The 13793-nt window shown below is 41.8% G+C and overlaps 1 protein-coding gene across 3 annotated transcripts in view; it reads right to left on the reverse strand.

The window, feature by feature from the left end:
* The window catches only part of dapk1 (death-associated protein kinase 1), a 48324-nt gene that overhangs the window by 10997 nt on the left and 23534 nt on the right, over positions 1–13793 (reverse strand). For all 3 annotated transcript variants that reach the window (XM_076149326.1, XM_076149328.1, XM_076149327.1), the window contains exons 6-18: positions 13325–13373; positions 13170–13196; positions 9785–9937; positions 8035–8080; positions 7835–7924; positions 7238–7330; positions 5632–5751; positions 4138–4236; positions 3634–3732; positions 2393–2491; positions 2050–2247; positions 1766–1963; positions 143–241 (exon numbers count right to left, since the gene is read on the reverse strand). In XM_076149326.1, the coding sequence (XP_076005441.1) occupies positions 143–241; positions 1766–1963; positions 2050–2247; positions 2393–2491; positions 3634–3732; positions 4138–4236; positions 5632–5751; positions 7238–7330; positions 7835–7924; positions 8035–8080; positions 9785–9937; positions 13170–13196; positions 13325–13373 (1370 nt within the window). The remainder of the gene's footprint in view (positions 1–142; positions 242–1765; positions 1964–2049; positions 2248–2392; positions 2492–3633; positions 3733–4137; positions 4237–5631; positions 5752–7237; positions 7331–7834; positions 7925–8034; positions 8081–9784; positions 9938–13169; positions 13197–13324; positions 13374–13793) is intronic.

Here is a 13793-nt window from a genome sequence, read left to right on the forward strand (position 1 = left end):
AACATGAATGAAGGGTGTACACACACACACATATCTCTGCTTTGACAATTACCCACAGCCTCCACCGTGCATTCCTCACTTGGCTTTCACCTGCAAGTTAAAAGGAGAATGTGGGGAGAAAAAAGGCTCAGTGGGGACTTACGTTAGTGACAGCTTCAATATTGGCTCCAGCCAGGCAAAGATGTCGGACAACTTCAAGACTGCCATTATTAGCTGCCAGGTGGAGGGGAGTTCTCCCATACTGCACAAAGACAGAGAAAGCTTCTATTTAATAACAGGTGACAATAATGTCTTAAGGTTGGAGATAAACCAGTCGCAGTCCACATATAAGAAATACTTTGAAGAATGATTGAATACATGACTCTCATTAACCTGAAGATGCGGCATATTAACTATTTCTGCAATAATCATCAACTTTGAAAGCAGCATTTCAAGTGGAACTCTATTTGTGATGATTGAAAGAAGCATTTAACATATTCTACTCAGCTGTAAACGGTGTAGAAGCTAATTTAATTTCCATCTTTCATATTTTCCCTTTCAGTGCCTACAATGAAAACAGATCCAGGCCCAGGGTCAGTGCTGTGTGACACGCTGCTTGAGCTAGGCCTAAAGAAACAAGCAAAAACTGAAAGTAATGAATAAATTACCAATCTCAGACTGTACAGTCTTCTCAAGATACACATCACTTCTCAGTGAGCAGCTCTGCGATAAAATCTCTTCGTATTTCGGAAAGCTGAGGGTCTTTGAAAAACAATCCCATATAATACATTAAAATGTGTGGTGCAAACACATTCACAGGAAATTTGAGACGTGTAAATTTGAATTGTGTCTTCCCAGAGCGCCCTGCTGGATAGAGAGACTAACTAAAGCATTACCAACATGAAATACCCCACATTATACATTTTACAAAGACAACAACCCTGTAATATAAGTACATACTCTGTCTGTTGTTTAATGTTTAAACTCAAACGTAAATGATGACTTTAGTCTGGTCAATGTTAAGGCCTGGGATATCTTGGACAACACTTGCTGTTATTGAGTTTCAGAAACCCAAACATGGGTCCACACGTTTCCAAGGAACCAACGTGGGACTCAAGTTGGGTCTGGTTCAAATTGTATCTAATTATTTATCTATTAATGTCTAATTGGGTCTCATCCCCTGCTATTGGCCTGGGTGTCTATATGTCTTTGTCCTGGTAGATACAAGCAGACTCCCTAACAGCTCTGGTCACATGGTGCATCATAATCATCCAGAAATGGAGGGGCTCTTGGTGTGAGGTGGGTGTGAGGAGCATGTTGAAAGGGAATCTGTTTGTTAATTTGCAGCCGTCAGCTGCATTATGAATTATGCATTGGGTCTTATCATCCTTGGGTGTATGTGAAAGCAGGTTTGACTGTCCTTGGGTCTCTTTCAGGGTGGGTCTTCTTTTGCATGTAACTTTTATAAAAGTGGGGTTTAATTAGGTTATTCAACATCTATTGGTAATTTGCGAGACTTCTGTCAAATTTGCCAAGTTTGCATAGGCAACTAATGCAAAATCAATGCAGAAATGGACCATTCAGATATTATCGCTACATAATTCAGATATATCTATAACTCTCACTCACTAAACGTCTAGACAGAAAGCTCTTTGTCAGTAAATTAGGTTTGGGGAAAAGGATAATTCTGTTCAAGTAATAAAGTCAGATTAGGTTGTAGCTTGGCATCGGTCTAACATTTCAAAAGAATATGGCTCAAAAATAGGGTGTTGGTAGATATTCTGACCTTGTTGGGGAGGTCCAGGCTGGTCTTGGCACTGCATATCGCCATAACAATGGCCAGGTTGCCATCTTTACAGGCGATGTGCAGAGGTGTATTGCCATGGCGATCCTGGTGGTCTGGATGACAGTGGTGTCTGAGGAGGCAGCGGACAACTTCGACCTGGCACCTCCGTACTGCCAGGTGGAGAGCTGTGTGGCCATCCTAGATACACACACATGCCGGAGGTCAAATCTGAATCCTCAGTTTCATTAAGTATGTGTCAGTCAAAAAAACCTAATGTTCATTACCTTGTCAGTCGCTTCCACATCAGCCCTGTTCTCAACCAAACACTCCACGATGTCTACGAACCCCCGAGCCGAAGCCGTTAGCAGGGGACTCTCTCCCTCGCGGTTCCGGGCATTGACCTGGCAGCCTGCCTGGCACAAGGCCCGGGCAACTGCTGAGTATCCATGCCAGGCAGCACAATGTAGCGGGGTTTCCTGCTCCTACAAGCACAAATGGAGGAAAGATTGTCTAAAAAAACTAAAGTAACAATGCTGTTTGTCTGTGTGTGTGTGTGTGTGTGTGTGTGTGTGTGTGTGTGTGTGTGTGTGTGTGTGTGTGTGTGTGTGTGTGTGTGTGTATACTCACCCTGTCAGTCAAATTTGGATTGGCCTGGATTCTGCAGAGATAGCTGATCACATCCACGTTGCCATATCGAGCTGCCACATGAAGAGCCGTCTCCCCAGACTACAGGATACACCAATAACATTACAAATCAGTACTTCATGTCAAATGTTCAACTGTTCAAAGATAGGTTGATATGTTAAGCAAATGTTTCCAGAGTAAAGCATATTTCTTAGAAGACCAAACAATCACTTTCATGAAATTAAAAGGAGACAAATCCTTGACAGAGGACAACCACAGATGTGACATTTCCCAATATTTCTTGTGGTTCTGTACTTGGAAGTATGTAGAAATGTCAGTGAAAAGCCCATCCCTGTTAGTCATATAATTCCCCTGATTCAGCAACTATGAAAAATAACCTCCTCCTCTCCAGACTGATTCTGATTTTGCTCGACTGTCTCTGCAGTCACTAGACTTGATGGAAATGGAGCCGTCGGCTAGAACAGCAGAGAAACTGCTTTACCAAGACGGGGACTGAAAAAGCTTCACAGATTTAATTAGAGAGTTATAGAAATCTGCAGCACAAGTGAAATATGGTGTGAAAAGTTCTGCTGTGCTGTGAAACTGAGTGCTCTCTTGTTTCTCACATTAATAATAACACCTCATCTTCGGATTTTAATATAAAGTAAGATGAAACTGCAATCACGCTTTCAAAGTAAGTAGATAATAATCAGAATAGCGCCTGGAGTGCAGATTAGCTCTGATCTAGGGACTCACTTGCGTTGCACGAGTGCATGGTTACACATTATAAAGAGGAAGAGGAGGAGGAGGCCACAGGGTAAAATGTCCAAAAACACAGAGAAATGCTTTGGGGATTTGGTTTACTCTAGCTAGCTTTGTAATTGAGGCTAGACCAGCATCAAAAGCAGACACATTCACATACACACAGCAAGCACACACACACCCATTTTCACATCTTCTGTAAGACCTGTTTCTATAGCAACAGCAAATAAGATGATAAAATGCCAGAATACCCAGGTGTGGAGTGCTCTGCGTGTGTCTGTGTGTGTCTGTGTTCCTGTGTGTGGTTGTTTCTCAACATTTTGAGAAAAAAAACTAATGGTTCCAAGGGGGGGCTCATAGATTGGAGTATGTGAGTAATTGCAGATAGATGAGTGTGCTGAGTGCTTCAAAGTGAGTGCATCTGTGGATCTGTGTGTGCCTGTGAGAGACACAGGGAGAGAGAAAATGGGGTATTGAGTCACCTTATCTTGGACGTCCAGGGGGCACTTCTTTTGATGAAGGAATTTCAGGGTCTCCACATGGCCATGTCTTGCTGCATAGTAGATAGCATTGGCTCCACTCTGGAGGGAGAGGAACGAGTGAGAAGGGAGCTAACATTTCCTCAGCCTTCATTCTGGGACTGTGCTGGGAGCCACAAAATATGAGCTCCTCTCTGAAAATACTGCTCAACATATTCATATAGTATATATCTGTATATACCTCCTTGACTGTTTAACTGATAATTTGGGATACAGTATGCATTTGCCGCCCTGTAGAGCTGAACACCCATTACTCTGCCCACAGCTGTATAGGTCCTGCACTCAGAACGCCAATTGCATGATCTCTCAACTCTGGAGGCATGTTGCAATTTTGCATGTGTACTCCAAATGAGCTGTGAACTCATTAGTATTCATTACTACACTATTAATGCCTGCAATGTCTATAACGTGTTGAGACTCAGTCGTATTCATACTAGGTAAACTCACCTTATCATGGGCTTGTATCTCAGCACCTTTTCTCATCAGCACCTCAATGATCTGGATGTTACCACAGTCGGCTGCAATCAGAAGGGGAGGAGTCCCATGCTGCAATATGCACATGTACACACACATTATCATTTCAGTCTTAGAGGCCATAGCTTGTTAATGAGCTGTTTGTCTTTAAGTGTGCTAAATCTAGAGCTGTATACACAAATGTGACAGGAAACCAGCAATTATACATAAAAGAGATCAGGCCTGATTTTCCACCACACTTAATAAAGAATAGTGTGAATATAACGGTGTTTACAAGTTTCCTCAAGTGTGATTCACAATCCAAATGTTCAGGTACAACACATGTATGTGTGTAAAAGGAGACAATTGTGAAAGCAGAAAAGATCAAGGGAGGAAGATAGAAGGATGGAGGGCGCCGACAGAGAGCGAGCGAGTGTGAGATTGGCACAAGGACCTTTTGTGAATGTGTTCACGTGCTTCGGCAGTGATGAAAGCTGCCAACCGCCGACTGCCAACACTCTGTTTTGCCCCCTCTCACGTGCTATCTTTCTGTGTTCTTTACAATCTCTCTCTCCTTTCTGCATCTCTAAATATTCTTGTTTACACTCTCTTTGACTTCCTACTCCCCTTTTCGTCCACACTTCCCTGAGCATGACACCATCACATATACCCCCCACTTGTCAATGTCAACAAACAGGGTCTTTTCTCTGATGCTCCAAATATTTGCAGTCACGTCTTTGGGAAGGTAAGATAACAGAGAACGCATTGAGGAATTATATAGAAATGGCACTAGAGTCTCAATGCCTTTATGATGATTGAAGAGTGGAATGGTAACAATAAAACACAAAGACAGCTGGTGGCAATCCCGCCTTATTTGCTTTCTGGTGCATTGTGTTCCAAGGCATTATTCCAATAATTATAGTTTATAGCTCTGCTGGGGTGTGGCATTCCTGATGTGGTTGTGCAATGTTGCATAGTAAACATATGTGACAGTAAACCAGCAGACACATCTCTTCCCCTTTAGAACACAGATGAAAAATGGCTAATAAGGTGGAACAAAATCCAGAAGAAAACATGTTGAAAACTAAATAGTCTCCATAAAAACACAATATTCTATGAAAGCATATGAATAAATAAATAATACAAAATAAATAATTCACAATAAATTCCCTGTTAAGAAGTAGCATAGCAGAATAGCAAGATTTTATTTTAATATTTCACACTGTAGTCTGTTTACTGTAATGATCCAATTCTTTTAAATGTTGTTATATAATAACTTGGTATATGCAGGCACATTTTCTTCAGTCAACAGGCAATCACACACGATCTCAATTAAATACGACACTTGTGTTATGGTGCTGTTGTGTGAGAGCGTAGCCACTAGCATCTAAATTAGCACATCTTCAAAATCAGTTGCTGGTTGATTAAGCACAGCCATTATCAAACTAATAACAATATTATAAAGATTGTCATGCATGTGTGTTTCACCTTGTTGGGCTGGTTGACGTCATAACTGGTCAAGGAGCCAAGCAGGTGCTGCAGGCCGGGCACGTTGTCATCATTTATGGCATGGATGATGGCCTTCATCACAAAGGAGTCTTCCTCATCCTGGATGGGTGGGGAAGGCAGATACATGTTAGGTGTTTATAGGGCATTGTAAACCTGAATCACTCCTGTGGGTTCTCTTAGAGTTGGCAATGATGTAGTTCTCAAGCATGGGTGATCTGTGATGAGAACACAAAGACCAATTCCCCTTGGGGAGAAATCAGCACCTACAATTCAGATGAAAAACACAGACCTTCTATGTGCAACATGTCATGTAATCCAACAACCTTCAACCAGAGTCAGCTAGACAGCACAGAACCTGGCTGCAATGCTCTACTGCACAAAACATCAAGAGCCAGAAGGGAAAAGAGCGAAGGAAGGAGGAAGGAAACAAGACTGATATGGGGTTTTGTTCAGCCATGCGTGAAACTCTCGCTGCATTCCTCACCATAACCTCCCTGCTGGGTGAGCCATGACTAAACTATCTCAGAGTGGAGGAAACCAAACACAAATATATATGAACAGCAAACTCCCTGCTGGGGATTTTGCTGTCGCCCATCTGGATATTGCCTACTAGCGGTGTAACGAGTGAAGCAGAATTAAAAAGCATTACCCACCTGCTTTACCTCAGAGTTAACTATTTAGAGACGTGGTTTCTAATAATAGTCAACTGAAAGTGACCGCCCATTTAAGAAATCCCCTATCAAACGAAGACAAATGAATGACAGACTGTGTTTGTGTTTGACCTCTTATGTTTATTCGACTCCTCTGACTCCTGATCAAAGGAATCACAACAACAAATAAACACTACACACTGCGCAAAGAAAGGGGGTTGGTATCCAGCAAATTACAGAAGTGGTCTTGTGACTGAAGGTCAGCAGCTGCAATCCGTGACAGGCTCGGAAAACTGAGCTGGTAGAGAGAAGAGATGCATCTCTCCTCTTCCACAAAAAGCTTTGCACTGCATTTGATACTTATTAATAAATTGCATTTACTTTTTTTGGGCCCTTATCTCTGAATGATTCTCTAATTATTCATCCCATGCATAATATGCTATGATAATACTTTCTTACCCTCTGACACAGAGCCTCTAAGACTAAACACAAACATTTTAAGCATTGTTTCAAAATGTACAGAGGTTCCTTAAATCCTACCAGAGGTTGAGCTTGTCAAGAATGCATTTAATCCTGAAACTGACCTGGCGATGAAGACTGTCATGGCACTCGGTAACCTCAACTTCAAAAACAAATGCTGCCAAAATTCTCTTTGAAAAGTACGGGGGCGCAGCATCTTCAACATGTCTACTCCGATCTACCAATGCACCAGAAACATGGCCTCGGCCTGCTTGTAATGCTTTGCAAATCATTTAACCTCTCACCCAGGTTGCAATCCTTCCCTCTCAGCCACGCTTGCTTGGATTAATTCATAAACTGATACTTAAATCACAAATAACAGTCAAGCCTTCTTATGCAGACATGCAGCAAATACATGGACATGTCCTATATTTATATTTCATATATATATATTTATATATATTTTCAGCACTTACCAATGTGTCCTCACTACGTGCCACGCTCATGTTACTTCGGGACAGGAAAGAGCGGGAGAGGCGGTTGCATAAGGAGATAAGTCGAACAGATTGCTGGGAAATATCAGAGACAAAAAGAAGAAGAGTTGCATATTAATCAACACCTACAGAACAAGTATTGAATACAGGGAACCTCATGCTCTCTGACTTTACTTTGATTTCTTGTTATTGCATGAGATATTGCACGACTATCTGACTCACCAACTGTATTTTTGTAATTTTTGTAAGTAAATAAAGCCAAAGTCATCTGAAGGGCTAGAAGCTGAGCGCGTGCCAGGCTCTTAGAGCAGTGACACAGATATGGTATGACAACACCGACAAGCCACCACAGATGAAGTATCCCAGCCTTCCCCACAGGCTAGCAGTGGCAGGGATGGGTCAGGCATGATAAACCATAACAGACAGGGTGTCTACTATTCAAGCAGGCACTGGCAGTAAATCTGCTGATTGTGGTACGGGCAGGACAGCGGTGCCATCAAAGTAAAATAACTGTGGGGTGTTCTAGACAAAAGCTTTCTTGAAACATGAGTGTATGCATCAAGAACAATAAAGACTTACTTTCCATTTTCTTCGTGCTGCAAACTTCTTGAATTTTTCCATGTTGACAGCTGACTCCTTTCGGCTCAGTGCCTGTTGAGTGTCTTTTGGCTGGTTTTAAAACAATCAATGTATTAATAAATACCACAACATAAAAATAGAAAAACAACACTAATTAAATGTGCTTTTTGTGTTCAGGAGAAAGAGATTAGCCTGCCAACCTTGATCCAGGGATGCAGGAGGCTGTCCTGAATAGTCATTCTCTTTCTTTGAACAGACAAAAATACAAATTAAGAAGATGGAAACAAGTCAAGAGTCAGTTTTGCAGCAGAAAAATGATATCCTGTGAGGTGAAAGTATAAGTGACAGAAAATCTGGATGGTTTTTCCCTTTTTTTCTTTACTGGGAGACAACTTTAGTCAATATCAATTGCAAAATATGGCTTCACAATTTACCACAAGGTTTTGACAAAGATTAATGTATTATTGGATTGTGTTAGGTTGTTAAATGCATAATTCAATTGAAGCTATATTTGGAAAATAAGGGTCAGAGTCAGAGATGGGTGGAGACACTGATAACAAGTCAATAATCCTTGACAGCTGTGCACATAGTGAACTAGACACTGTTGGCACATACAAAGTATTATTTACATACGACCAGAGAGTGGATTTTCAATGGATCTCTCAATGGTCCATTATTGCAGAGAATTACAAGATACTAAAACGTATCCAATCTTGCCGTTTCCCCATAATGCGTCATAATCCCTGTAGAAATTTCTCCTAACCTGACCCTTAAGAGAAAAGTATGATCCAGAACATCTTATTTCCTTTTCACAACACCTCTTACTTCTCTTTAGCTATACCTCAAACAAAGTACTGAGACAACCCAATGGTTACAGGCAAGTAAAAAAGTAAAGGACAGACTAATGCTCAAATGATCAAGACATTTAATCATCTGATATTCAATATAAGCCAGCATAGTTTGGCATGGTCTGGTCAACCATAAACACCACTCTCCTTGATCTTGCCACATCCTTCACTGGTATTTGGTACTCGTCTTTGACGTAAGAAACCTACCAACCTTACAGTCAAAACAGGAAATAACAATACAAAGCGACACTGCTGTGGTCAGACATGAGCTGTACACATCGGTTCCTTCTGTCCACATCCCTGTATTACCACATCCATGTTTCAAACTGAGGCTGTTCCTACACCAACAAACAACTGCAGCACACTTAACAACCTACAGCCTGTGACTCCCGTGACCTTTAAGCCAATGTGTTAACAGCCGCCCTAATGTTGGATAGTGTCACAGAGTATTACCCCAATCTAAGCACCGAAAATGTACAGCATAGAGCACAAGACGCAATAACTGCTGGTGCAGTGTCCCAGACGTAGCTCAACAGTAATGAGTACTTTCTCTAAAGGGACGCTTCATGAATCTTCCTGCCAGCTCTGTGGATCCATGTCTGCACACAATGTACTTTAGATCAATTAAAAGTAGCTCCATTGTCATATACTAAAAGCCCCGTTACGTGAGGTTTGTAAAGCCGGCCTAGTTTATTCACCCACTGTCTGTTTAATGTAAACTGTGGCTTCCCTTTTGCTGTCTCTTATCTTACATTAGCTTCTCTAAATGAAATTATCTCAACACCTACAATTATTCACCACCGTCTGCCCCCTCGCTCTCACACCATTGTTCTAAAGTAATTATGTGTGACAAAAATTTTGATGCCACTCACTATCATAAAATGCAGTTGCAGCTATTCAACGGTTTTTAGAAAAAAGGATAGGATGTTCTGTTTCATGTAATTACACCAACATGCATATGTTCCGGTCTTAACAAGGGGCTTTTATTTAGAATATCTGTAGAATGCCTACATTCCATTTTATGATTGACTTTAATTATCAGTCGCTTTGTTGAAATATACCAATCGACAACAGATTCCTAACAAAGGATGAGCATGCATACTTGGGATCTTTGACGAGTAGCCTCGCAATGAAATCTTTGGCCAGGATGCTGGTGTTGCTGAAGAACTCCTCGTCAAAACTGTAGTCCACAGCAGACACGTTGGCCAGCGTTTCTTGCTTGTTGTCACCCAGAAAGGGAGATGCACCGCTTAGACTGAACAGAAGGAAGAGAGATTAGCAACAAGGTTAGAGGAGAACACAATGGCTTCTCTTCCTAAGCAGAGAGAACGACAACAATTTAAGTGAATATTCATTAAAAAAGAAGAATTGGCCCTTTTAAAAAACAGCAGCATATATGAATTGAACACTGTCACTTTTCAGTTAAGTGCCGAAACATTAAACCCTAAATAATTTAATCCTATGAACACTGAAGCACATTCACAATTCCCAACTATATGCAGATATACAGTACACACACACACACACACACACACACACACACACACACACACAGGTAACACATTCTAATAAGGTCACGCGTGAGTGTGTGTGTGTGTGTGGGGGGGGGTAATGCCTCTATAACTCAGCAGCAGTTAATTAACATGCCAGCTGGATCATATATTGTGGCTGTAAGGGTCAAGCACAGGCTAAATGGAAATATATGAATTTGTCAAATGCATAAGGCACATCTGCTCACAACAAACAACTAATTAAGGCAATTCTTCCCCAATCGTCTTTATTGTTGGCATGAGCCTTCATGTAACAGCAGGACAGGAAACAAGCTATCCATTGGATGCCCCAGGGAATTGAGGTCCCCTGTGTGCAGTCAATGTGAGACAAAAATGCACCTTTATACGGAAGATGGTGAGCAGTTAGTGCAAAGGGATATGATGTAGACAAATTAACGCACATCCGCAACATGGTTATTGACAAGGCACCTCTGGAGGGGCTGTGTTATATGGCGAGTTTATGTTGTTATTATGTTGTATGTTATTTATATGGTTTGGCGAGGCCGGGCATAAAGCTGCTGTTGTCTTGTGTGCTTCACCAGTTACACCTGTACATGAATGTGGCAGAGAGAAAGCCACTGTTGAAAAGAACAGCGGAGGCGACTGTGGGTACATCAATTTTCAGCATTTTTCTTAAATTCTTCTAAATGCAGAATAGTATCCAGCACCTTGCTGTTGCTTGGCCCTGATAATAAACAGTGAAATGTCTATTTTTTTACCATGCCAGGCTAAGCTGTGACAGCTGTGTGGGTGGACACCATGAACAGAGCATGTGTGTGTGAGAGTAAGTGTATCCATGTATCTACGAATGCAGTGCAAGTTAATGTCTGGCTCCATAGAGAAGATGGAAAATGAGCCATACATTTTAACTGTACTAGCTTTGCTCATCTCAAATGTTAGAAGTTATATAAAGTATGATTTTACGGTTTGGATCATAATGGCATTACACATTTACACTAGCCAATAGGGAGGCAAATGTCTGCTCATACACAACATGACCAAAATGTGGACACCCCTCCTAATTATGGAGTTCTGGTTTTTCAGCCACACCCATTGCTCACAGGTGCAAAGAGACATTCCATCTCCATAGACAAACATTGGAAGTAGATGGGGCCATACTGATACTGAAGAGATCACCGACTTTAAAATGAGGCAATGTCATAGGATGCAACCTTGCTGTTCTGCTCTGTCAGATCTGCCCAAGTCAGCTGTGCGTGCTCACTCACTGCTGTGAGTGAGTTCAAAATTGCCTCTAGAAGCAACTGTGCGTGTGGAGTTTCATGAAATGGGTTTCCATGGGCCAGCAGCTGCGTAAATGGAAGATCATTATGTACAATGCAAGGCGTCGGCTGGAGCGGTGTAAAGCACGCCGTCACTGGAGTCAGGAGCAGTGGAAATGTGTCCGCAGTGATGTTCAGGGATGAATCACGCTTCACTATCTGGCACTCGGATGGAGGAATATGGGTGTGGCAGGTGCCAGGAAAACGTATCCTACCGGAATGCATGGTGCCTACTGTAAAGTCTGATGGAAGAGAGATAATGGTCTGGACTGGAGCGAGGCCCCTTATTTCCAGTTAAGAGTCATCTTAATGCTACAGTATACAAAGGCATTTTAGGCATTATTGTGCTTCCAACATTCCAACAGTTTGGGGAAGGCCCTCTCCTGTTCCAGCACAGTCCCTGTGCACAAAGCAAGAAGAGACGGTTTGACCAGTTTGGTGTGGAGGAACTCAAGTGGCATTTACAGAGCCCTGACCTCCATTGAACACCTTTGGGATGATTGGAATGTTGACTGCCAGCCAGGCCTTGTTGTCCGATATCAGTGCCTGACGTTTGTGGCTGAATAGGCACACATTCCCAAAGACTCCCCTCCCATATTAATGCACATGGTTTTAGAATGGGCTGTCCAACAAGCGTCAAAATGCATTTTGTTTTTTACATTGCTACTTTGTGGTGAGACACAGCCCACAGACTGGCACACAGGTAAAAAGTTGCGGTTTAGAAATACTTGGTTTAGTCACGTGCCATGTTTAAAAGACAGAAAGACATCAATATGGCTAACAGAAGCATAACATGCTGACACGCTCCAATAAAGGCTTACTGGACTTTGAACAAAGTCCAATGTGAGTATCTTAGTTTGACCGTCCACTATCAGTCTCTATACAGTACCAGGTCAGGTTTGGGAGGAATCTGGTGGACTGAGCGACATAGATATTACAAAATATAAAGATAGATTCATTTTAAACACAGATTGTTTTGTGCTGTAATGCATTAAGGCAAAACGCAAGTAAGATATACATGTGGGTGAATATACACTAGTGTTGAAGGAGAGTTTATCAAATGATTAACATGCCAGATCTACAATCATAATCAATGACTGGGGGCAACACCGATTGTGCAAGTGGCAATGTTTCCTCAAACCAAGAAGGTCCTGGGTTTGATTCCCACTGGGCTGACTTAGAACATTTCTGCGTGGAGTAAGAGGATTTATTCATCAGCAAAGCAAGATTTGTGTACAAACTAGTTGAAAAGCACCGTACAGTGCTCACACTATGGCTGAAGGGATGTCACATCCAAACGCACATGCACACTCAAATGAACACACACACACACACACCAGTGGTCCTTGCTGCAAGTTATTACATTATTCATGACAAATGGCGTACACAGCAGCACTGCGACCCCCAAGTGGACCGCTGGGTTGAATGGCATAAATGTGTCAGAGAGCAGCCATCAGCCTCTTCATGCCTTGACAAACATTCATACATAGTTTGTTCTGAGAGACATAGCCCCTGTGGCTTTTAAGATGGTGTCAGCATAATGGGGAGGGAGCATGTCGTAACCCTGCGGGAAGGGATGTCTCCGAGTCGTGCAACATGGTTCACACAGTCTTAAGTCATTTATCATTGGTGCATTGGTGGCATTCCAGGTACTTACAGTATGTAGGTTATCACGCCAACACTCCTGAGATGGGAGGGGGGGGACAGAGAAAAGGAAGAGAATTCAAATAACATTACAGGAACAATTGTATATGGTGACTGTAATACTACATGCAGGGCCTCAAAATCTGTGTGGAGTGTGTATTTACTCACCACATGTCTGCCTCCAGGCCCAAAGGTTCATAGTTGACCACCTCAGGAGCTGAAAGCCAATGCACAACAGACTGAACATTATTGTTGAGGTCAATGCACAATTCACACATAGTTTTACACTCACAAACTGCATTATTCTTTGATGACGTTTGCCTCCCTGCACAGTGTGTTATTCAGTCTATACCCTCTGTTCCATTGATTTTGTTTGATAATACTTTTAATACAATTACATTAATGTTATAAAGCAGTCAAAATCAATACGTCAAATCAAATCTAAACAATCACATTAGGGGTTGGAATAAAAATGGATAAGCTATAGCTGTAGACATGTTGGTGGCAGCTATTACACACAACAGCCTGGCACAATAAAAACAGAATTCTGGAAAGGCAAATGGAACTGCAAATCTGCCCTCAAGTTATTTTCCCCAATTAGTCAAATTATTGTTTGTGCTTATTTAAATGAAAGCAT

This window comes from Genypterus blacodes, unplaced genomic scaffold (genome assembly GCF_046128005.1).
Source record: "Genypterus blacodes isolate CSIRO-AG114 ecotype Tasmania unplaced genomic scaffold, CSIRO-AGI_Gbla_v1 ptg000045l_1, whole genome shotgun sequence".
NCBI classification, from domain to species: domain Eukaryota; kingdom Metazoa; phylum Chordata; class Actinopteri; order Ophidiiformes; family Ophidiidae; genus Genypterus; species Genypterus blacodes.